The sequence below is a fragment of the Oreochromis niloticus genome, linkage group LG22 (genome assembly GCF_001858045.2).
Source record: "Oreochromis niloticus isolate F11D_XX linkage group LG22, O_niloticus_UMD_NMBU, whole genome shotgun sequence".
Taxonomy (NCBI): Eukaryota; Metazoa; Chordata; class Actinopteri; order Cichliformes; family Cichlidae; genus Oreochromis; species Oreochromis niloticus.
Window position 1 is genome coordinate 25,491,019 of NC_031985.2, and position 25,640 is coordinate 25,516,658.

The 25,640-nt window shown below is 43.2% G+C and overlaps 2 protein-coding genes across 9 annotated transcripts in view; one reads left to right on the forward strand and one right to left on the reverse strand.

The window, feature by feature from the left end:
• The window catches only part of LOC100707290 (cyclic AMP-responsive element-binding protein 5), a 33,185-nt gene extending 12,528 nt beyond the window's left edge, over positions 1-20,657 (forward strand). The window contains exons 2-12 of one of the 8 annotated variants that reach the window (XR_003216004.1): positions 3,256-3,322; positions 3,633-3,726; positions 5,533-5,642; positions 6,957-7,213; positions 10,968-11,094; positions 11,359-11,430; positions 15,944-16,339; positions 16,426-16,701; positions 16,790-16,898; positions 18,433-18,636; positions 19,583-20,657. Coding sequence is in view for 7 of the 8 variants with exons in the window: in XM_005453832.4 (XP_005453889.1) it covers positions 3,256-3,322; positions 3,633-3,726; positions 5,533-5,642; positions 6,957-7,213; positions 10,968-11,094; positions 11,359-11,430; positions 15,944-16,339; positions 16,426-16,701; positions 16,790-16,898; positions 18,433-18,569 (1,645 nt within the window). In the remaining variant the exon portion in view is untranslated. The other 7 variants (XM_005453834.4, XM_005453836.3, XM_005453837.4 and 4 more) reach the window with 7 other exon arrangements.
• A 180-nt stretch (positions 20,658-20,837) lies between these two features.
• Positions 20,838-25,133, reverse strand: tril (TLR4 interactor with leucine-rich repeats). Its single transcript, XM_005453840.4, has one exon. It carries the CDS (start codon positions 23,767-23,769, stop codon positions 21,292-21,294), a length of 2,478 nt encoding a protein of 825 aa, XP_005453897.1. The 5' UTR covers positions 23,770-25,133; the 3' UTR covers positions 20,838-21,291.
• Positions 25,134-25,640: the final 507 nt, after the last annotated feature.

Consider the following 25,640-nt stretch of genomic DNA (forward strand, 5'->3'; position numbering starts at 1 on the left):
AAGTTTATCACCATGTCTTAAGCTGTCGTATTTTAAAAAATAATGCGTATTATTGTTTTATTTAAAAAAAAAAAGAAAAAAAAAAAGTATAACTGTAGTGGTTTGCACATTCACCTTTCAAACGAAAGAGTCCCAGTAGGGACCACAGATCCTTGTGGCTTTGGGGCAGAGAGGGCATCCGGCGTAAAAACTGTGCCAAATCAAACATGGGGAGCTACCCACTGTGACAATCTCTTGTGAATAAAGCAGCTGAAAGTAGCTACTGTCTGGACCCTAACACTGACTTTCTAAATGGAAGACTAGTACTTTCTAAAAAGCCCCTACATTATTATTATTATTATTATTATTATTATTATTATTATTATGTTGCTTTGGGTGATGACAGGACGTACTTAAAGTTTCGTTGAAATCACTTCAGGGTTTCAGATTTATTTTCAAGCAAATAGTCTCATACCGTTAACTGTCTAAAGTTCTGAGAAGAAGAAAAAGACCCGGAGGCTCTCGCTCATTTAGACACGTAAACTCGATACAGACGCTGGAACGTCCCGTTTCAGACACACACCAAAAGTGGGGACAGGATTAAAAAAAAAAACACTTAACTGGGTCTCATCCGCCCACCCGGTCTGCCCCGTGTCCCGTCACGTTGCCGTTGGTGTGTCTACCCGGTGGGTCTGTCACTGACTCCGGTCCAGCACCACGCTGCTGCTGTTGCTGCTGTTCCGTCCCGTCCCCCTCACCGTGTCGTAACCCCGCCCCTCTCAAGCCCTCTCTCCGTACGGGACCGCAATGATTTAGAAGTTCAGGAATCCCACGTGACGTCACCGGGAGGGTGATGTAATGCTTCTGTAAATAGAACGTATTGTAATCTCGCTCCAGTCCAACGTGGTTCCTCTCTGGAGCGCCGCTCGTCCACTCTCTACTTGTAGGTAAGTCTTTTACTTCCATTCACAAAACTTTTTAGTTCCGCGGCAACCGCTCTCCTGACGCTGACCGAAATTGCCCGGGTACCTTTATTATTATTATTATTATTTATTTTATTTTATTTTTTATTTTGACGGTTGAAAAAGAAAAAGGAAAGAAAAGTTGACGGCGGAACTTTTTAGCGAGGTGTCCCGATGAAGTCTCATCACCCAGCGGAAAGGTTGAGCGCTCCTGTCTATTTGGGGGGTGTGACAGCACTCTCTGTACAGCTGTGCCGGGCTTGTTTATGAGTTGAACAGGTTCCTTTACGGAGCGGTAGGAGGAAAAGACAACGCACATACACACACACAAACACACATAAACACACACACAAATACCGGTCATGTTCTTGAGACGCAGGCAGTGACCGTCCGGAGGACTTTTTGGTTAAGGACCGCGATTTAAATTGAGCAGAATGAGCTCCATGCCAACTGCTGTCATGATTCAGCCATCAGATATGGGGGACTTGAAGAAATGTAGTGAGTAACTAAACCTGGCATCTTTTTAAACATTATTTCTTTGATGCTTACAGGTGATATTAAAAGTTATGCGTGTTTTTCTGTGAATCATAGTAACCGAGCGTAAGTGTAGAACAATGACAGTTAAAAAACGAGGCGGGAAAACTTTTTTTTGTCAACGTAAATCCTGTCTTAAACTGACAGTATGTTGTCTGGTCTGTTGCTGAGTTCATCCGTTAAAGATGACGTCATTGCGCATTGAAGTGCCCGCTCTGACAGAAGGTTTTGCTGGAAATGTGCTGAGTCTGCTAATCTTGTACAAGAGCAGAAAGAGGGGGCAGAGGGGTTAAAAACTGGATGCTGGGCTTTAAATTTTTACATTTGTCTGTAAAATGTGAGCTTATGAAACACTTAGAGTACAGCTGTTACATAGTGCTGATACATAAAACTACTAATAAACCTGCTTTCTGTATTGGCTGAGAATCCAAACCTTAAATACTCTGATCAATCTCCGATCTAGCTGGAATTTTGGTGTTGTGATCACCTAGTTACTGGTTTATTTTCAAGCGCACAAGCACACGCACACCTATGAAGTCACCTCTACTTGCCTGGGGTTGGAAAATGGGGGCTGAGGCAGGTTCAAACCTGTCACGAGTAGGCCTGAAGTGCAGCCCTCCCTTCGCAGCCTCCCACCCTCATTCCTTCTCTCTTCCATTCATTGTGTCCTCCTCCTCCTGCTTTCCTCTCCCTCTCTCGATCACTGCCACTTGCCCTTTCCATTTTCCTCGCCATCAACCTAATGTCACTCTCCACCTCCCACCCGTCCTCTCGCTCAAACACACATACACAGACACACTTTCTTTCCACTTCTTATGGAAGCCTTTACTTTCGCCCTCTCTTTCCCGACTTGTCTCTTCAGCTCTCAGTCTTTCCCATAACATCAGCACCCGCTGCTGTCTTCTCATTGCTCTCGGCTCACGCGTACACAAGGGGTGGGGGAGTGTGCAACCTGTGAATATGCTTCTCATAACCACCATCTCCTCCCAGAGCGACGCCGGTAACATTTGTTGACCCTTAGGTCTTGTCACCTGGCTGAGGAATTGAAGACCTTCTTACTTTGTGCTTCAACAGCAGTAGCGCTTCAAATAATTCGCAATTGCCCCACATCGGCGGCTTAATATCCTCGCAGCAGAGGCGACTGGGTCGGTTCTGGGTTGGCACTGCAAGCTGGTTTATTACTGTGACTCTCCTCTGCATTTGTGTTGATAATTTTATCCCAGTGACTTGATGTAAGACATGGCGAGCACTTATCCTTTCATCACACCAGTATTATTAACTGATACCCCGATGAAAGCCTAATTGTAGCCTGAAACAATTGCACTACACTTAGTCCCCACTCCAAGTGAAAAGTAAAGCTCACAATGCTGGAAGGCTTTGATGCCCTTTTTGTGTTTACATGTAATTACTAATGAGTAATGAAAGGCTGGAAAAAACACGGTTTGTACGCTATAGCGCTCATCCTAATAAAAATGAATACCTAGTGTGTGCTCTCACAACCCGAGACTGTTGCACCCCCCCCTCCGTTGGCACCAAAGGGATCATTTTCCTCAACTTAATATTGTGTCTCAGGAAGAAACATCCATCATCTGTGGCAACTATCTCATTACACACGGCTTCCACAATAAAGGCACGATAATAGGTGAACAGTATGTGAATTATCCGTGTAAATACAAAACATAAAACAGAGAACCTCAGGCTGCCTGCTGGGTGAGCTCATCTGAGCTGTGATCTGAGACTGCAGGTAAATAAATTCTTCTCACTTCTTCTGTTTGTGCAGGCTTGTGTATGACATGAATGACAAACAGGACAGGCCTTATCTGTGCGGCGCCCCAGGCTGCTCTCAGGTCAGTAGGATGCTATGTACGTGTGGCATTACAAGGACTGTAATGGTAATTTAAAAAAAACCCCAGGATGTCAGACTTAATCATCAATGAAATGAGTAACGATCAAGCTGTAGAATATAGGAGGAGTTGCTGATAAATACAAATGTTTCTGAAGTGATAAATACCCTAAAATACTTAACAGACTAAGAGCATCATGATTTGTTAGTCAGCTTAAGAGGTAATCAGCTGCTTTAACTGAGAAAATCATCCTGCGTGTCACACAGCTGCACACATCCCTTCACATCTCTCTTCCTGTGTTGGTGTGCTGCAGCGCTTCCAGTTAGAGGAACATCTGATCATCCACAGGCACAAGCATGAGATGACCCTCAAGTTCCCCTCCATAAAGACAGATGCAGCATTCACAGGTAAGGAAGAAAATGAGCTTCTCTGAGATTTCATCCTGGTCTCCCAGTGACCGCATCTTCTTCTAAGTCGCGCTTTATGTCACTCGGTTCAGGTGTCGCCTGGCTGCACATTTCTGTGGTGAAACTTCCTCCTTTTCAAGATCAATGCTTGATATATATATATTTTTTAAAAGATGACGATATACTATACAGTATGAAATCAGATAACCCACTGAAGCAAGCTTCCTTCCCTCAGACAGACTGCAAATAGTCTCGTGTTGCAGCATGTACAGTATACTCCATCAGATTAGAGCCAAAATACAGATAACAGCACTTTGATTTAAAAACGTGGAGAGTAGGTGCACCGGTCTCTGCACGGCCCATGTAAAACACAGTATTTCACTGCTTCTAGAGCTCATGCTTTTAATTTAGCACAATTTAGCCATCATTCAGATGTATATTAATCATTACTGTGCTCTGTATTTACAACACAAATATGAATAAGGAGTGAAAATAAAATTCCAAATTTTTTTAATTGTTTCTAATTCATTTCTATGCAACAGACTGATAATAGCAGCAAGACTGCTGAACCTTCTCCAATTGTTTTAAAAGCACTGATATTGTAAATTCATCCTCTTCCTATTTTTTTAAGGATGTTTTTTTCTACAAGAGGAAAGATAAGGATTCTTCCTGTTTCAAGATCTGCTAAGTCAGAGAAAATTTCATTAGCTTGTTTTGTGTGTCTGTGTGTAGATTCAGAGTCCGGTCATGCGTTTCAATGGCAAAAATAAGAATTGAGGAAAGGTTTGCTCTTAAAAAAAGTCAGCTTCTAACAACAGTTGACAGTTTCACTCAGACTATATCAAACACATTTGCAGTGATTTCCAGGGAAACAAATGCCCCATTAAGATTAATCCCATTGTGAATGGCTGTAAAATGCTGATTCTGCATCTAAATGAACTTTGCAAGCCTCACATTTCTGTGTTATGCAGTAAGTGCTGAGGCTACAGTAGTAGTATTAGTATCTTTAATGTCAAAACAACCTCCAGATGATCATTTAAACACAGTTTTTAAATATTGTGCTTCCACATTAACATTTCTGTGAATACATACTGACCATGAGCAGGAAGCAGTGGCTTGGCTGCTTGTAGAAAATATGAGTAAGTACGAGCCCCAGTGCCAAAACAAGAAGAATTTCCACCTCATCTTCAGCCCGGACTAAAGCAACATATGAGTGTAAGCTGGCTTTTGCGGTGGTGCAGGAATCAATGCAAAGCAATACAACCAAAGTATTACCCCGTCGCCAGTGGAAGTCGTGGTGCTGAAAAAAGTGTAACTACACAAGAAAGGTGAAATCATAAAAGTCATGGAAGCCATGCTGCGATGTTTTGGCTTCATTTTTGTGACAATTTCGGAGGCGAATATGGCTGTTGGTGTCAATGTTTTCCCCAAAGATTTGTCTGGATGTAAACAACAGCACGAGCTCTGGCCTCTGCAGACTCTCCCTCTGCACCTCCGTCCTGCAGCCTGTCACGCCTCCTGCAGGAACTCCCCTGTCAAAACAAAAACCCTCATGTGACCTCTGACCCCTATGTGTTTAGACGGCACAGGGAGAGACAGACTGATGTTATCAGACAGAGACGGAGAGCTCAGCTGAGAGGAGACTCGTTCCTCTTCTTCTCATAACGACCTGCACCACTGTTAATTTAGAAAGCAAAAAAAGCTTAAACTACTGTCTGTTTTGGCAAGTGCTGCAATTTTTTTTAAAAAGCAAAGACGTTTTTTTTTTTCCTCTCTTTTGTTTCCATTTGGATGCAATGACTCTAGACCAGACTCCGACGCCGACGCGATTTCTGCAGAACTGCGAAGAGGTTGGTCTCTTCAAGGAGATCGAGGAAGAATTTCTTCAAGCACAAGAGGAGGAAAACAAGAAGCAGGTAAGTCTGACAAGTTTTTTATTATCATATTATTTTATTTCACTTAAAATAAACCATCAGTTCTAGTCTGATGTTAGCTCGAAAGAAGCAAGGATTAAGACACGATGCAGATCCATCCCCCAGTGCTGCTGAGAGTTTGTGTTTTGAGTGACACTTGTTTGTGAGGGAGTCAGGCCCGGTCAGACGGCTGCAGATATCTGACCTGCTGCAGGAAAGACACACCGAGCGATCACATTCTACCCTGTAAATTAAACAGCTAGTCGTCACACTCCGAGACAACTAAACAAGTGCACACACTCTCATCGCTGTCACCATAGGAATTATAAGAGACAAATGTGGCACTCAAAGCAATTAAATCAAAATATTTGGGAGACTTTTAAAAGAGCATGTATAGAGAGTAGTAGTATGACTACCAGGGGGGGAAAAAGCTTTTTAAAGCTTGATTTTGGGGGCAAAGACAGTTAAATTCATTGTTATTTATATGGAACATAATCACAGCATCACTCACCTCACTTTAATGTAAAGACTCTACAATAATAGAGCAAAAAACCCCAAATCAGATGATCTCCAATGAGCAAGCACTTGGTGACAGTGGGAAGGAAAACACACACTTTTAACAGGAGGAAACCTCTGGCAGAACTAAGTTCAGAGGGGGGCAGATTGGGGGTGGCTGAGGGTGAGGGAAGGGAGACAGGACAAAAGACGTGCTGTGGAAGAGAGCCAGAGATTAATAATAACCAATGATTTAATGCACAGTGGTGTATAAACACGTAGTGAGTGAAGAAACACTTAGTGCATCATGAGAGGGTCACCTGATCCAGCCCTAACTATATACTTTATCAAAAAGGAAAGTTTTAAGCGTAATCTTAAAGATAGGAGCTGGTTCCACGGAAGAGGGGCCTGAAAGCTGAAGGCTCTTCCTCCCATTCTACTTTTAAGTACCCTAGGAACCATAAGTAAATGAGCAGTCTGAGACCAAAGTGCTGTATTGGGATGATATGGTACTATGAGGTCTATAAGACACGGTGGGGACTGATAGACAGAAACCTTTTAAGTGATTTGACACATTTGACAGGTGAGTGTATATAAGCAATATTAATCTCCCTGTGAACAATGAATTTAAAGTTAATATAGGTAATGCTAAAAAAAAACTGCTCTGACGCATCTCAAGATGGCTGCTATGTGTCTGCTTTAGTGTCTAAAAGGACTTTGACTGGCACCGTAATCTCTGATCGTAAATGACTTCAATCATTTACTGCCCCACAAGTTTACAATGGTCCCAGCTGTTTGTCTTTTTTTTAATTCTTTCCACAGTCGCTTTCTCATAATGGGCCCTCCTGTATGAGCCAGCACCAGCTCAAACCCCAACTTCAGCTCCAGCACCCACCCCAGCCTCAGCACCCACATCCCCAACCACCGCTGCATCATCCCCAGACTCATGCACTGCATCATCCCCAGACACATGGCCCCATGATGGCCCCTAGCTGCAGCCTGGCCGCCCAGCAAGCCCTGTCCTCCTCCCAGTCTGGATCAGTCATCACCCAGGCTACCTCCACCCTAACACACTCCGAGTAAGTTCACACACACACACATTTACCTACAGGCATCCAAACACATATATGTGTATCTTACATTTTCCCTTCATCGCACACGCAAACACATTTCCTTTTCTCATTCTTTCTTTTTCCTCCTGTTATGGACGTATTATAAATCATTCCGTCGCTCACAAGCTGGCGTTTCCGCTGCATAATTCATCACTTCATTAACGAAGTGAGAGGAAGGAGCAGGAAAAAAAATTATACGTCGGTTTAGTGAGAGAATAGAGTAACTCCAAAAGTGATGAAGAACCACTGCATAAAAAGCCACTCAGTCCCTTAGACGCTACCCACCCCACCATGCAACTACTGTCTCTGTTACATGTCTGCAAAGACTCAGAACCAGACCGGAGTCTCTCAGCGCCTGGGCAGCTTCCTTGGCTCCCTGGTTATCACCCAGTTCTACAGACAGATTAGAGGAGTTCCTGTCTTTCATCTGACCAGCTCCCTGCAGCTGCTCCCACTCCTCCTAACAGTCCGGCTATGGATTTGTGAAACCTAGTAAACAGTCCGGCGTCACAAGTTCTCATAATACACACATACAGGGTTCATTATGTATTCTGCTGTTCATTATGCTGTATATTTACAGCATTCTGTTTGATAAGGAAAAAAAGTGTTTTCAAGTACTTATTTAATTGTTTACTGACTAATATTACTTGCAACTTTAGGTAATACAAATCATTTTCATCTCTAATTTCATAAATAAAGAGAAATGAACTCATGCCTGCCACAGCAACATAAATAAATAATTTCACTTGTTTATAATAACGTGTATAACAGGTTACCTTAAAAATAAAACTTTAAAAAACTGAACATTAAACTAATAATTATATTTTTATTTTAAAAAATCTTTTATTTGCATTTTCACATATTTCTTTGTCTGCCTCTTAACATTTTTTTCAGCTAATACAACAAATCTATCCTTTTCAGTCAGCTTTAATCGCTAACAGAAACGGTGTACCTCATATTCTGGACAATAAGCACAACATGAAGCCTACAGCTTTATTGGGACTAAAGCGTTTCACAGTTAGGCCGGTGGATTATCCAGATTAACTCTATGAATGTTTCTAGAATGTTTCTGTTGTTTGTTTTTTCAGTGTAAACTTTAATTGCTTTAACCTCTAAGCTGCTGTGCTTTAAATGGAAAAACTGGATTCAGAAGATTTTTGCATGAGACTTCATTTGAAAGGTATCAGCCTCTAGTGTCTAAACATTTGCCTGTTTAGAATGTGGAGGACCAAAACCTAACCTTACCCCTAATCCTGTAATAATAATAATAATAAGCATTTTTGGGCCTGTCTGTCTTTATTCTTGTGCCATTAGTAATCATACAATCCTAAAGATTTATTTTGTGACCTCAGAGGGAACCCTACCCTTAACTTAAATTTTCCACCAGCTTTGCTCAAAGTTAGGAACGGACAGTGCTTTTAATGCTTGAGCTGTGGAAGTGCCTTCTCCTTATTGTCAGGTCAGTTAAATCTGGTAAAACCTTGGTATAGACTAATATATAGCTTTTGGTTATAATCCCTGTTGGTTTCATTGGTCTTTTAATCAGTTTTGTTTCTTATACTGCTTCTTTTCCTGCTCTTTGTTTTCTTTCTAAGTGCTGCATAGATAAAGTTTACTCACACTTACTCTCTAGACTGGCAACGACCTGACAAGAATAGCTCTTTACTGTCATTGTACATGTACAATGAAAACAGCCCACCTATAAATACGCCTGTACAGACCTGGGTGCACTCACGTATTTCTACAAGTTGGAACCATTTTACATTTGCTTGAGAAGATTTTGACTTTTATAGTTTTTCCTTTTTTAGTGTAACATTTCCTCTACCAGTCCTAGTTATTACAGCGATGTCATTTTAGCATTTATGACTATTTTAAGGCCTTATTCATTCACAGGAGATCAGATGTATGGTATTCTGAGATCAAACTGAACACGTTGTGATTAAAAAAAGATTTTTTGTGTGCCTTTTCTGGGGCTTAGTTATGCTAAATATAGTAAATAGTGATTCCCGCCCAAATGTCAGTCTTACATAAAAGTGCCTCCATCATCTTGCCCACCAATAGTTTCTGCTTGCAATGCATACTGTAGACAAACAAAAGGCTCTGTCGAATCTGTTGTTGATTAGATGAACCAAGGTGCCACAAGTGAGTCAGTGACATAATTAGCTCCAAACATCTGTCCAGGCTCAGACAGGACGTGACAGGACAGTGGGGAGCGAGCTGGCAGTCATTTATGGCAGCATAAATCAGTGCCAGCTGAATCCAGACAGCATGTTAGTCAGTGAAACCCGCTAAGAGTTACTAAGTGAACTCTGGATCGGGCGTCTGGCTGTTTCCCCAAGTGTTTACCACCGGTTTCCATAGTGACCTGGTCTGAGTGTCTGGCTGCTGGCCTGGTAGAACTGTTGTGGTTATGTTAGGAAATGCTGTTGGTTTGTCTGCGCTTTGTTGTATTCTAAAAGGGTCGCATACCCCCAGATTCGGTGATGACCTCATTGATGATGACCTCAGCGTGGCCATGCAGGCCCACGCTGTCCGACTGGCAGAGAGCCAGAGGGGTTAGGTCAGCACATGGCACCCTGGGTCTCTGGATCCCCCCCGCTCTGATCTGCAGGCTTTGCTCCTCCCACTCGAGCTGTCATTTTTCTCCACGTCTTTCTTTTCTTTCCATTTTTTTAAACTTCATCACTCTTTCTCTTGTCAGCGCTTCACCTCAAAACTCTGTTTACAGCTCTCTCCTGGCATACAATAACACATCAATGCTTTTTGATCACATTGGAGTGTTTAAGGGCTCTCCGAGACTCCTCAGTAACATTTGTTTCTAGTGGTTGGCGGCTTTGATTTGCCAGCTTGCCAATGTTTTGACACATCTGCCTCTGAGACTTCTCCACCATCCCAAAACAATGAGGCTCAGTGGAATTTAGGTTGTGCTACTCCCCATGTCAAAAAAGTTGAACAGCAACATCTTTGCCTAGAGATCTTAATATTCTGGACGATAAGCAGAACACCCTGTCAACAGTTTCGTAAGGGACTATTTCCTCCGACGAAAGTAGTTCCAGTAAAATCTGTTAAGTGTATGAAATAAACAGGATGACTGAAACGCTGCTCCTAGAAAGACATACTCCTGCTTTACTTTAGGAAACTGTGCCAACTCGTTGCTCAGACGAAGGTAAGCCAGCCAGCTAACATCACTTATCTTTTCCTTTTGAAAAAATGCTTGAAGTAAGTAGTAGAAATCAAACATGATGTTCGTTCAGGCAAAGTTACCCTCACCTGCAGTGGTAGCAGATCAGCTGATCTCAGTGCTAGCCTACATCATCAGCTGATGGCTCAGCTGATTGCCTTGTAAACATTGGGAGGGCTATTTTAGCTGCTGTAGCACATCTGCAAGCCACTTTGCAACCCACCTCTTCCCTACCTCAGTGGCATATCTGTTGCCACTGATACCAGCTCTGTTTTGTGCAAAGGTCCTACACATTAAAGGGCAGGGAGGTCCCAGAACAGAGCCATTCTGCATTTTTTGTTTGTAGATTTGGATACAGCTTCCCCTAAAAATAAGACGCTATGACCATTCTCACATCTCACCTCCATCTGCCATTAAGACCCAGCTATAAATGTTTCAACTTGCACCTCTCTCTGAACCTGGTTTTATGAAACTTTGGCTGTGGATGGCTCCCTAGCATGACCCGTCTCTATCGCTCTCTCCCTCTTCGGCTCACCACAGGCCGGTTCCCGGGCCGCTGTCGTGCCTCCTTCACATGCGGAACAGACACAGGCAGCCGCTGCCAGCCTCCTTACCTGGCACCCTGCCAGACCCCGCCATGCAAGGGGCATCTGCTCAGCACATGACTGTAAGTATGGAAGAGGATGGTGTTTGTCATGTTCAGACTCCCACACATTCAAACACGCATGCCTGATGATTTATAGATGCAGGTATAGTGGACCCAAGACAGGAAAATTCACTTTTGTGGATAAATTAATCAAAATGTCAAAACTCCAGATGGATGTGACCTTTGGGGGAACTCTTCATACTTGAGGTTTATGTGGATACAAGCTGCTGCTTCCCTTTGTCACAGCTGAAAGATTCTTTTTTGTGTTGACTGTTTCTTCTTCAGATAGAGAAGCAGATGTCTTGTGCAATGGGTATACCGGCTCCTGTACACAACCCCTCCTGTTCTTCACCCCAGGTAGGTGATCATCAGTCAGTCTGACTAATTTTCCCACTATTTCCATTATTGGAGCTAATAACATTATATTAGCATTACACTAATAATACATTACACCACAGCTGTTTATGAAAAGTGGATTTCTGCATGCTTTATCAACTCCCAGCATATTCTATCTTATCCTAATGTTTTGGGTGTCTGTGGTTCAGGAGGCAGAGTGAGGTTGAGTGAGGTAAGCTAACAATTGAAAGGTTGGAGGTTCAATCCCAGTCTGCACTTTGAATCCTTCTGTGGCAGGATTCTGAACCCTGCTGCACTCGGTGTGTTTTATTGTTAGACAAAGCACTTATTTATTTATTTATTAACCTTTATTTAACCAGGAAGATCCCATTGAGATTAAAAACCTCTTTTTCAAGGGAGACCTGGCCAAGATACACTTAGGTGTAAACTAAAGTGCTATATGAATGTCTGTGATTGGGTGACTGAGGCTTATAGTAAGCTCAATTAGAATAGAGATGTCCATTATATATACCCTTTACCATCATGCTCCAGCTCATAACACTGTGTACCATCATCACTCAGAACATCCGGTGCAATATTACTAAACTCTGTCAAGTAGGAGTGTGTTTGTGTGAGTATTATAACTTATACTGATCTCATATTCTGATATCTTTATATTGATATATATGTATTTGAATATATTTTTGTCTTAACTCTATGCACTGCTCAGAGAGTTGCTCCAAATTTGGTTGTACTCCTGTAGAATGACAAATAGTAGCGTTCTATTCTAATCTGTTCTATAAGTGGCTCAAAATGTGGGTGATTTTTCAATAAAGACAAATTCATAGTGTTATGTAACACTTAACAAAAAAGACACCCGGCCTCACCTTCTGCCTTTGCCATGGTCCTTTCTAATCAGGACAGACAGGAAATAGAATGTAACTCTACCCCCAAACACACACACACACACACCCACACACACATTGGACCACAGGAAGTCACAGTCTACATGCTCCCCCGTGGCTTTCTCAGTTGTTTTATTTCCCTTGCGTCAACAAGCGTGCGATCTTTTCGCTTGTAAATTTTACATCTCCTCATTTCACCTGCATCTGGAATTAATAGTTAAAGATATTTTGCTATCAAAAGCAACTTTAAAAGGGAAAACTGTGAAATAGCCCCACACACACAAACACACACACACAGGCATGGACGCAGGTTGCGGCTTCTTGTGGAGGAGCTCGCGTACAGAGTGGCAACTGAAAAGTGGTTTCAGATTGCGGAGCCACTCGGGTGGCAGGTTCACTTCTGACCCTCTTTTCTTACACTCTCACACACACACACATATAAAAGGGTACCCGCTGACCCAACACATTCTTACCTTACCTTAGCTTTTATAACTGAAGTAACTCCTTACTTTAAACCTTAACCCTGATGCAGAATCTTAACCCTCAAACAACACTTTGACATTTTGTCAGGTTTGTAACATTCACCAAAATGCAACACATTTGTTCCACAAATGTCCTCAGTGGACACAAGGAGGTGGAGTGAGTCATCTACAAATTGGTTTGTCAGTGGTTCAGTTCGGGATACTTAACCCCCCAGTGCAGCTACTGGTGTGTGAGTGTATGTGTTATAGGTAACGTTCCTAAAGTACACAGAATAAAGTGCTGCATGAATGTGTGTGTGTGTGAACAGGTGAATGTGTCTTGTAGTATAAATCTAAGGAACTATATTGGTCCTCGGGAAGATTTTTCTTTTTCGAAACAGGCCTCTGCTTCTTTATAACATCAGAAAGTGTGTTAACATGCCTCTGTTGTACAGTAACGCTACACTCAGCTCAAGTGGAAATGTAAACATTTGACAAGTGGATCAGTGTTTCATGTACAGTTTTGTGTCTTCATTCACTGATCCCTTCAGACAGAAATATCAACGTGGTGTGTCATCCAAGCCAAGGAGACCCATGATGTAATCGCCGGCCTCAGTGTCAGGGTGTTTCTATCTAGTAAACACAACTGAAGGACTCGTGTCCCGCTCTATTTAGTGTGTGTGTGTGTGTGTGTGTGTGTGTGTGGCTGTGCGTGTGTGTATGACTGGCAGCCTGGCTGGCTGGTAAAGCTGGCACAGACAGCTCAATGACCTCATCCTTGGCACCAGTTAAATGTGCTCTCTTTTTACTTCACTGAATGGTGAAGAGAGAGAGAGAGCGAGAGAGAGAAAAATCTGCTTCTTCTCTTAAAGAAATATTGTGTAACAGGGAGCAGATAACAGTATTGCCAGGGAGGGACTGGAATGGGGGGGGTGATGTCATGCTCCAAACATGACCTCTCCCTCTCTTGCTTTTCTCTGCTGAGTGTTGGAGAAAGGTGAGATGAGGTTTAATTTAGCTCGTACAGTCTGTTTAGTCAGATGATACATGGGAATGATAAAGTGTGAAGGTATCAAGCTGCAGACGGCAGCATTTATTGGAACACGTTATCCCTCTCATCAACAGTTGTCTTCGCAGTTGCGGACGCTGAGGAGAAGTGGCGAGGATGGAAAAGAAGGAGGGTTTGACCCGCAGATATTGTTTGCATCGAGGTGCAGTGCCTCGGGACGCGGCTTGAAGTGGACCGTTGCTTCAGAGATAACCTGCTGTTACTAATTTAGCAGGCGTTAAGGATAAACCATAGACTGAACACTATGACTCATTAGGTTAAGTCTTTTGACTGTAGCCACATTTTGTTTTTTAGTTTGGAGTCTGAAGTTACCATATTTGGGGAAAAAAAGATGAGTTCTTAGAAGGCTGTATCCATACACTGTATGGGTGAACTGCACAGCCACAGATGGCTGCTAATTAGTAATTTTCTTACTATAATATATAAAATGAAATGTAGGAATTTCAGGCAAGTAGTGGAAAGGAAAACAGCTGCTCACTTGACCTTTGTAAACATTTTCCATTTGAGTTTATAGACTCAGTTTATGCGTCATACAGATAATAAAAAAATGAGGTCTGCTTCATAAATCTTGATCATACTATGGTTCAAAAGACCACATTGGCTATTGAGCTGACAATCACAAGTCAGTAGCCAATAGTCAGACCTGCCCCTCTCTTTGTCACGTCCATTCTTCACAAGCAAAAACACCGTCGCCACCTTGAGGCTTCAAAGCGGGATCTCAAAGCAGTGTGTGACGTCAGGGTAACTACGGCCATCTTTTATACTGTCTGTGATTCTTATCTAGCTCAGATATTATGATGTCATGATATTGCCTAGCAGCTACACATCCAAAGGGCTAAAATTATCAACTTGTAGTGTTTATCCGCTGATAACACCTGATAAAAGCATCGTAGATGCTGTTTCCACAGAAGCATTATTATTTTTTCCATACACTAGTACTAATAAAATACTAAAAAGAAACCCTCACCCAACAAAGTGGAAACAGTCACTTGTTGAATTGCTCATTTGTGGCATAAACCACACAACAATTGATAATTCCATTAAAAATGCTCAATCCAGAGGTCCAGTTCAATGACTGGCCAAAACTGGCCACAGAAATACAAAGAAATGAAACCACCATACAGTTGGTATGAGGGGAGTATTCACAGAGACCAAAACCATTCTTCCAGGAGAGTTTAATCTTGCTTTTTAGTTCTGTTAAGTTGGGTGTTTTAACATAGTCATCTTTCCTTTTTGACAAAGCATATAGTCAAGGCTGGATCAGGTCACCCTGAATCCTCCTTTAGTTTCACTGCAATAGCTCTAGGCTGCTGGGGACTTCCCAAGCGTTTCTTCTTCACCGTTCCTATGTGTTTTCACACACTCTGCATTTTAATCATGAGCTATTATTCATCTCTGGTTCTCCTTCAAAGTGTGTTTTTGTCCTGTCTTCCTCCCCTTGCCCCCAACTGGTCACGGTAGATGGACGCTCCTCCCCGAGTCTGTTTCTGCTGGAGGTTTCTTCCTGTTAAAAGGGAGTTTTTCATTCCTACTGTCACCGAAGTGCTTGCTCATAGGAGGTCATCTGATTGTTGGGGTTTTCTCTGTTTTCTTTGAATTATTCTAGGGTTTTTAACTTACAGTATAAAGCACCTTGAGGCAACTGTTGTTGGGATTTGGTGCTATATAAATACAGTTGAACTGAGTTGAATAGCTGTCTGTTGGGATTGTCTCACTGTGCAAGCCAGCCTCATGTGGTCATTTGAGGAACTGCAGTTTTACGGCCTTTCCATGTGGCTATAGGGCTTCTGAGCATTCTGTAACATATTGACCATGTCAGGGGTAAATAATTATCTTTATAATCCAACATGTAAAAGAAAAAGGAAAATCTTCCTCAGATGAATTCATGTTAATTGTTTGTATTTTCTTACTCTAGTTGCTTGTATAGACTTATTATCCTCTGAACACAGTTCTGCAGGCTGATATCAGAGTGGATAGTGGTTAGATCTCTTCAGATTTCTAAATCATTGCACGTACAAGTGATAATAATTTAACTTTTTTAATAGCATCACATGATTAATTGACTTGCTCTTTTTTGTTTATTATCTATTTCTGCTCAGAGATCCAAGCAGACATTGGGCCACCATTACCAACAGCATCACCCAGGAATGATCACCATCAATAACAATGTGCCACCCATGGGCCACATGATAGAGATGATGCCACAGCGTCACCAGACACCTCCACTACAACAGCAACAACCACAACAGCAGCAGCACCACCACCATCCCCACCATCATCACCATCCTCAGCCTCATCACTCACAGCTTCCACCTGTGCCTCTTACCTACCAACAGCGGTGCCATGCTCCCCACCCACAGCATCTTGGAAGCACCCAGAGCCACCAGCTACACCAGGCAGGGAATTTACCACCTCACGCTCAGGCTCACCAATCACCGCCTTCACACTTACACCCAGGCTCACCGCCTGCACCTCCACTGTCTGCTCCTGCGCAGGTATAATGCTTTATATTTAATGATTGCTGGGTTTGTTGTGTATTCAAGCACAGTTACTTGAAAAAGTTGTTGTTTTTGTTCCGCAGTTATCACCAGTTGCACAGCAGATGCAGCCTTCCCAGCCATCTCACACTCATGCAATGCAGGCAGTGGGTAGCTGCGGCGGAGGTGGTGGAGGAGGTGTAGGAGGAGGCGGAAACCGTCGAAGGAGGACAGTAGAGCAGGACCCTGACGAGCGAAGGCAGAAGTTTCTGGAACGTAACCGGGCCGCAGCCACCCGCTGCCGACAGAAGAGGAAGCTGTGGGTGTCATCGCTGGAGAAGAAAGCTGAAGAGCTGACGCACACGAACCTTCAGCTACAGGTGGGATGTGCTCTGCGCACAAGACACACTCACATCAACACAGCCTACACTTCGAGAGTGCTTACCATTTCACTGTGTTTGCTCCCAGAACGAGGTGACGTCACTGAGGTCGGAGGTGGGTCAGCTGAAGCAGATTCTGCTCACCCACAAGGACTGTCCTGTCACTGCTCGGCAGAGGGAGGCACAGGGGTACCCCAGTGAGTAAAACCCCCCTTCCCTGCAACCCTGTGTAGAAATCTCACCAGCTTTTCCAGATGCCTGACACCAGTCATCTCCATCCACCACTGAGGGTGTAATTCACACATTAAACCTTGTGCTGAAGGGATTTCCCCACAGTTACACATGCACTCGCTATGACACAGGGGGTTCTTAAACTTCTCGAGGCCAAGAACCCCTAAGAGGGGAGAAAATGTCCTAAGAAACCCCTCATATTTTGTGATTTAAATGTAGCTATACCTGGGGACTTAATATAGATAATAATTAAAGCTACTTGCTAGCCTGCATGTTAAAAAGACAAGAAGCCGAACAGCTGGAATGGTTAATTACACCCTGAGAAAAGTGTGTGATAGCTGATGATAGACTGACATGATGTGTCACAATCACATCTGATGGCGAGCTTCTGTCAGCCCAAAGATAACCCAGGAAGGAGTAAATGTCCCCATCTGTAAATATGCACTTTTTATGATAAAATTATTTTTTTGCAAATTATTTGCCCTTTGACTTTTGGATGCAGACACCTGGTGCTCCCACTTTGAGAACCACTGCTCTACACACCCGGGACCTTAAAGTGGACCTATTATGCTTTCTCGTATTTTCTGTCATATATACGCACTGTTATTAAAACTGGTGCCAGTTTTTTATGTATGTACATGTGAGCAAAAAGTTTGTTTTCTCCTCATGGACATGGGTTTGTATGATGTCAAAAAGAGGGGATATCCTTATGTGGTTATGTCAGGTGTGCAGCCATGGCTGTGAGCACAGAAGCCCCACCCAACCTGCTTTTCAAATCTTCTGTTCTGTGCAGAACAGTTGTTTCAGAAAGCTGACTATTAAGGGGAGGGAGACGAAGGGACAAACAGGAATTATCATGCAAAATGAGCATAATAGGTCCACTTTAAACTGTGTCTTACAGTGCTAAACAAACAGCACAAAAGAGTAAAGTAACTCTTGCTTTAAACCCCGCTGTGTCCAAAAAAATTAGCAATGCACTTTTGAAGAGATCAGGGGGAAAAAAGCACTGCACTCTTGATTTAATTTAAAGGAATATCAAGTTTGTCATTCTGTTTTAATGAACCACACCGCAATGGTATTTGAGATAACTTGTAGTACCATGCTACTAGCATTGTTTTGCCTTGCATGAAGCTAGCAGGGAACAAGTTGCCTTTCTTGCACTCCACAGGCAGCTTCAAGTTTATGTCAAACAATGACTGAAACTGACCTGTAATGAAAGATATTTAAAAAGTGAAACGCTGTGGCCTAAGCAAACAAAGACATATGTGTCAAGAGTTTCATAGAACAAAGAGAGATGCAATATTGGCACATTTCATATTCATATATTTCTACTGTTCTTTATACATGTATGTACAGTATTCAATTGTTAAAATAAAGGAGCTATTTTCATTTAATCTCAAATGCCGTGGCTTTTTATTTGAACGTGCCTACAATCTCCAACACCAAAAAGCAGAGAGTCAGCACTTTATAAGTGACTTTGACAGCTGTCTCTATGTCCAGCTGCAGGGGTGAGCCCAGGAGGAAGTCCCACCCCTGCAGGTCCTGGGTCTCATCTGCAAGCCATCCAGCATAACAGCATCTCCACTTCCTCGACGTCTGGAGGCGATTCGGGCCACGACCTCCAGCCCGGACACTAGCCTGCAACGTATAGGTGAAATCCCGAACTGGATAGGATGAATTTATAAATCCACGTGAACGCTTGAGGTATTTTTCAACACGATCAGCAGATTTTCTGTGAAAAGATCAGAAACACTGAGCGAGAGAGAGAGAAATCTGTTGCTTCATTTCTCTAAACAGGTGCATAAAATGCCCTTTCTGAAAGCCTTGTTAAAACTGTGATTTTTACATGGCAACTGGATCCTGTGTTTATTCAGATAATGTCTGTTTTCTTTTGACATGAGCCTAACATTGCCTCCTACCTACTCGCTATGCACATACACAGTCATGACACATCTTTTTAGTATCGTTCTCTGGCATATCTTGCACTAATTCAGAAAAAGAGACTATAACTTGTTTTTGTTTGTTTTAATTGGGCAGCTCCAAGTGCACCTTTTTCCATTTTTGAGCAGAGGCAGCTTACCTTAAATAACACAACAAAGTTTTTGTTGTTTTGGGTGTTTTTTCTACAGGTAATTCAAATTATAAGATAAATATTTTATCCTAAAATTTCCCATTTCATTGATTTGTAAATATTAGTTAATTAAACCCGCAACTGTGTTGGAAAGCCACTGAAAACAGTATTTTCTTTAAGGCACTTTTTTTGTGACTGCCCTGAGTCACTGAGTAATTATAAACTACACTTCGTGTCTCAGTCCCTGCTAGTTTAACTTAATTTACACAGAAGTTACACTTTTTGTACTGTAAAGACGTTGACAATCGCTGTAAACGTAATGCAAAAATAAAAAAAATATTATTCTGGTATCTTTTTGTGAATCATTGAAATATGTTTTTACAATGTCAGATCTGTCAGATTCATATTTGTTTGTGTTTAATTTTGGTCAGCTGGTGGCTGTGAGCAGTGAGACTGTGGTTCTGTACTCACGGTGCGGTCTATCCTGCCATCTAGTGACTGTTTTTTATTAGTGAAAGCAAAAATAAGAGCAGTCATCAAAGTGTGACCAGGATTGTTTCTGTCTCGTCTCATACGCAGACAGAAAGACTTAAGAGGAACTTTCTGCATGTTCTTCCTGTGGAGATGTGAAGGTCAGCCCTGTAATGGCCTGGCTACCTGTGCAGGGTGTACCACCTCAAAGTCTGCTTAGATCCTGGATAACTGGACAACTACTAACAAAAGTGTCCCAGACTTCAAAGGATAGCTCTCCCAAAATTTAACCTATTGTTCTTCAGCGCTCTAAATCACTTTGGTGTGAGTTAACCAGTTTTTGAAAATATCAGCCAAAGACATGACTGGCTTCTCTTGAAAATAGTAAAAGTAAGCGATACTTTTCTTGCGATGCCCAAAGACCCCCTCAAAATGTATTTTACTAAACTCTTTTAATGATTTATGACCTAGTTACTCAAATATATCCACAAGCTTCGCTGTGGGGTTGTTATGCATCATCTATCCATGACTAGAGGCATGATGTCCTCCCTCATACGCTAGCTCCAAGGTTATTATAGTTAACTGAAACTAAACTAAAAAATAAATATTATAAAAAATACAAAAAACATTGAGTTGACTGAAATAAAAATAAAAACTGGCCTTTTGAAAGAAATTAAAGCTAAGTTAAATGATTTTGTGAACTTGGAAACTAACTGAAATAAGATAAAAATATAAGGGAAAGAATACTAGTTTCAGTATCTTAAATGTTTTATTACAACTTGCCTGATGAGGCATCCATGGACATGTTTCAGACCCTGGATGTCTGCAACACTGTGACTCAGCTGCTTTCAAGAAGTTATGTGTTATTATTGTAATATCTGTACTGATTTTCCCAAATCTTGTGTCTAAACATATGCCCGCCATATTCGCTTCCATTATATTCAATGGAAGGAACCTGCTTGGACTAAAACACAAATAAACAAACAACCAAAAAAATGACGGACAGGCAAGTGGAAAAATATGCAGTTTTGATTTTGGCGTGAACTGTCCCTTTAAGGTCAGCTGTCACAAACCAAGAAGCTTTAATGTCTAACATCTTGACTGTCTGATGCTATGAAAAGTTTGTGTGCAGGCAATTGTCAATATGTGTGTCTGTGTATGATTTGTACTAAATGTAGGCGGCACTCCACCCTGTAGACTCAAACAAAGGGACTGCCTAACTATTGCCAGACCTCATCTTGACACGCACACAGCTCACTCACTTCTTTAATGTTCTGTTGCTGCTCTTGTCCCCAGTCTTATATACAGTCTGGGTTTTAGTACCCGCAGATACAATAACATACACACTCAAATGACAAATCAGTCACATTGTTGGGGATTTTTACTTTGTCATGTAATGCAAAATGATACAAAGTTCCTTATAAAAGTATAAAACACGGTAGATGTGGTAAAAACAGGAGATTTTTCTGCCACCCAGCAGCCATCGTTACACACTGTACAAATATGAGACGATATGATGTCTGCAAACTGAATATTAGCACCATAGTTGAAATCAGTGGTACATCATTCACGTACACACACAAAAAAACAAAAAAGAAAAACAACGCATGTAGACTCATAGAAGCAAGGAAATTAAAGAGGAAGGCTCCAAACTGGGAAAGGGGAAGTCAGAGTGAATGGACTTCCTCTGGTGTCTCATGAGCTCAGCTGAGAGGAGTTTATGTTAAAAAGGCTACATCACAGATGGAAACATGAAGCAATTCCCATTTTTTTCAGTGTCAAGATTCTTTTAAGGCTAATTTGGCGTTTTAATGGTTCTAGTCAGAGAATCTCTGCATTTCGCTGTCTCTGCGAACACTGCTGCTGTCCAGAAAGCGGTCGCCAGGGAACTCGATGAGATCCCCCTCCTCTAGCGGTGCGAGCCGTGCTGGCCGGCTGCTTTGATAGCTGGTGAAGTCGGTGGAGACAGACGCCGTGGCCATTGCGGTGCGAAACGGTCGCCTGGTTGAGTACATGTGGCGCACGTGCACGGCTGACTTCCTCCTCTGCAACTTTCTCCTCAGACTTCTCCCCAGCCACACCCCGCCGATGACCAGCAGCAGCACGGCATTCCCAGCGAGCATCGCCACCGTCACCAGTTGGAGGTCAGAGGTCAGCGTAGCTCCACGGCCATTTCCCTCAGATAGGGTGACTAGCCCCGCGCAGTGGTCACGTGGTGCAACTTGACACACGGAGCCTCCGACCACTCCCTCCACGCAGACCATGTAGGTCACATCTGAGCTGAGCTCTCGGAGGGTCACGGAGCGAGCCGTGCCGTGGGCGTAAACATAGCGGGGGAAACGATCCTGGATGCCAAACCTGTCAAACAGAACCCGGTAGTGGACTTCATCAAGGCCTGGCCTGAGCCCTGGTGTGTAGCGCTGATGATCCCTGGTGGTCCAGTACACAGTGACGGTACTAGATGTGACGTGATCCACAGACACATTAGTGATGAAATGGCGGTTGAAAACACAAGGGTCTGTGATAACAGGTAGGGCGTCATCCTGATCTGACCTAAGGAGATCTAACTGCTCTCCTGAGTGAGCAGAAACAGTGGTGGTTAGCCCGATGCTTGCTTGGCTCATTGTGGCTGATGGACTGGGTTTGAAAATAACTTTTGACCTCGGTCTCCCCTTAACACGTTTCTCAGCTGCCTCTGCAGCAGGCCGTGGCTTCTTCTTTGGTTTCCTTATGTCCAGGAAAGAAGAAGGTTCTGCCACCTCTGGACCTCCTTGGTCTCCTTGGATCCCCACCTCTTCCTGTCCCTCCTTTTTCCTCTTCTCTCCATTTTTCCATACCATGACTCTACCCCTGTTCCCTGGTCTTAAACGTCCTGTTTCTTCCACTTCCCCTCTCTTTCTCACACCTTTCTGATCATCTTCACCTGTCCTTTCTCCACCCTCTTGCAACCGTGAATCTCCCTCTCCTCTCTCAGTGCCACCCAGCTTCACTAGTACTGCCCCTGCCCTGCTCTCCTCAGGCCTAGCTTGACTCGTACATAAGTGAGTCCAGTTCCCAAGGGGCTGCAGCTGGGAGCTGTTCACATAGTCCAGATATTTCCCCCTCAGAGTTGCTGGGTAATGACACTGCACAAACACAGTCAGCAGTTTGCCCTGAGAGTGTGCAGCAGCAATCCAATTTCTCAGTTGCTCCAGGCGACAGTCACATGTCCAGTTGTTGCCTTGGAGATCCAAGTCGTAAAGTGCGCTGTTGAGGGTAAACATGTCCCCAGACAGACTGGTGAGAAAGTTGTCCTTCAGCTTCAATACTCTTAGGTGTTTAAGTCTCGAAAAAGCCAGAGAGTCCACGCTGGATATCCGGTTGCGGCTGAAGTCCAGCTCCTCGACACGCTCCAGGGGGTCGAGGAGGACGGCAGGAATTTCCACCAGCTCGTTGCCGTCAATCAGAAGCTCCGTGAGGCTCGACAGGCCCCTCAAAGCACCACTGTCCATTTGGGAGATTTTGTTGTTGCTGAGGGAAAGCTTGGACAGTTTTTTCAGGTTTTGGAAGACATGATTGCCAATATGACGAATTTCATTCTCAGACAGCAGCAACGTCGTCAAAGCTTTGAGTTGAGAGAAAGTGAGGACATTGCGCACGGCTGATTGCTTGTTGTGGGCCAGGTTTAAAAAGCGGAGGCTGGTCAGTTTAGAGAAAGCGTTTCTGTGAATGTGCTGCAGTTTGTTGGATTCCAGATGAAGATAATGTAGATTGATCAAACTCTTAAAAACAGAGTCCTGCAGAACTTCTAGAGAGTTGCCATCCAGGCGCAATTTAATAAGATTATCCAGGTTGGAAAACAGCGCCGGTGTGATTTTCTTAATTGCATTGTTGTTTCCATAGAGAATAGTCAATTTCTTTAGGGGCTGCAAACTTCCCGCGGGTATAGCTGTTAAAAGATTATGTCCCAAGTACAGCTCTTCCAACTTGGGAAGTTTCTCAAATGCTTTTGGGTGAATAACTCTTATTTGATTGTACTGCAGATTTAACCGTTCGAGGTTACTGTACCGTGTGAAGTCAAAGGCGGAGATGTTAGAGATGAAGTTGCCCCCAAGGCTGAAAATCTGCACTTCCTCGGGCATCTGCGCAGCGGGTTTGGGCACAGTGCGCAATCCGCGATTGGTGCACATGAGATGCTGTGAATGCTGACAGTCGCAGCGGTTTGGGCAAAAGCCCGTCGCCAACGAGGAGGACAGAAACCCATTAAGCGACAGCAGGAAAAAGCACATCCCCGCCAGGAAACTGCTGGTATCCATTCCCACAGCGCGGCCGGCACAGCCCGGATCTGAAGCGGCATTCGCTTTGTGTGTTTCAGGTGCAGTCGCCCCTCTCCTCTGTCACGCTGGACTCTTCCATATTTCACGTGTCGCTCTGTAAAGTGTACATTTCAAGCGCGCAGCGCCATCGCTGAGCAGCATCATCTATGGAGCGCGGTGAATTTGCCCAATGCGCTCTGATGCTGTCCGAGGGAACAGCCACCTCCCCAAGTAAAGCCTACATCCCCCCAAGTGGTCATCTGCTGCGAATTACAGAGTTCAGACGCTGAGCATGATCGCACACTCACACCCTCAAACACACTGAAAGTCCCTCCCCCGCAACTCTGCGACCCCGCCAAAACCAGATGTGCACAGAGATCCAGAAGAGATCTGCGCGTGCACGCAGGTAATGAGACACACACGGCGTGCAGTAACGGAGATTGAGAAACCCTTTGACCGAGTTTTTGCGCGCCCCCTCATTCACCGGGGGTCTGAGATCTGGTATATGGACAAAGCAGACAGCAAGATTTCCTTCCCACGGAATCCCCAGGGAACCCCGAAAATTTCAGCTCTCTCTCTTGCAGAACGGTTCAGGCAGAGCAGAGCAGTCACTCATTAAACAAGCTTAGTAAAAAAAAAGTTTAATAAACACATCTGCATGCTCCCTCTTTCTCTCTCTTTGCTACAGTAGGAATACCACCAACATGCAGCTCAGCCGATTTACCATTTTCTCATTAACGCGCCTTTTGTTGCTTCGTGGGGGCACAGATGGTTCGCATTTGCAGGGCAGGAATTCTAAAGCGTGTGTTAATACAGGCGAAGAGAGGTGCCAGATTAGAGATCGTCTCACAGAGAGTGAGTGAAGCGTGCGGATATTTAGCGCACGGTTTTGCAGACGGAGGAACCATTAGCTGCAGTGTGCGCGGAGGTTCGTGTTCAGGGCCGCTCTGAAATGTTGCTGCCAAGACATCTGCGAACACAAGGCAGAGAGCTTAAATCCAGGGGCGATTCTAGGATTTTTCAGTGGGGTGGCACAAGGGAAACCATGTGGGGGTTGGTGTAGAAGCTCAGAAACTTATTGAACATTTAATCACATGGTTTGTTGTGATTATGTTTCTTTTTCCTAATAAAGCTTTCATTTATTCAAAATTAAAAACAAAATTACACCATGGCAGCTGTTTTACATGAATAGAACAAAATTATCAGTGGTAAATAAAGTGTGTCATTAACGTTACTGTTACTATCTAAAAATTAAGTATTTTTGGCATCAAAATGTGTGTCAGAGTTGCATGTTTGTAGCTATGATACAGATATTTGTGACAAATCAAGTCAATTGAACATGGCAGTCCCAATTAAAATGCTTTGTATCTTTAATCAGCACCCGTGTTTTCAGTTCATATATTATTAGTCTCATAGACATATTTAAAATTAAAAACTGAAGAGGACAACACTTAGTTTCCCAGTAAAGAATGTCTGACCACCCCAGGCTCCCCAATTTAGCATGTTTAACTCCTGTACCAGTGCTTCCCATATTTTTTGTGGTCACAAGTCCCTTCATCTCCATAACCTGTCAGGTTGCCCATGATTTTAAATTTGTCAATACTTAGCAATATTGTGACTGTTAGATTTTTCAGCTTTCTCTCAGCAACAACAAAATCTCTGTCAATCTGCTGGATTTTCCCACACAACCATCTCAGGGGTTTACAGAGAATGGTCCAGAAAAGAGAAAATATCTAGTGAGTAGTAGAAATGTCTTGGTTGATGCCAGAGGTCAGTGGAGAATGGTCAGACAGCTTCAAGCTGACAGGAAAGTAATAATAATTCAAGAGCATCGTTGAAAGCACAACATGTCGACTCTGGAAGCAGGTGGG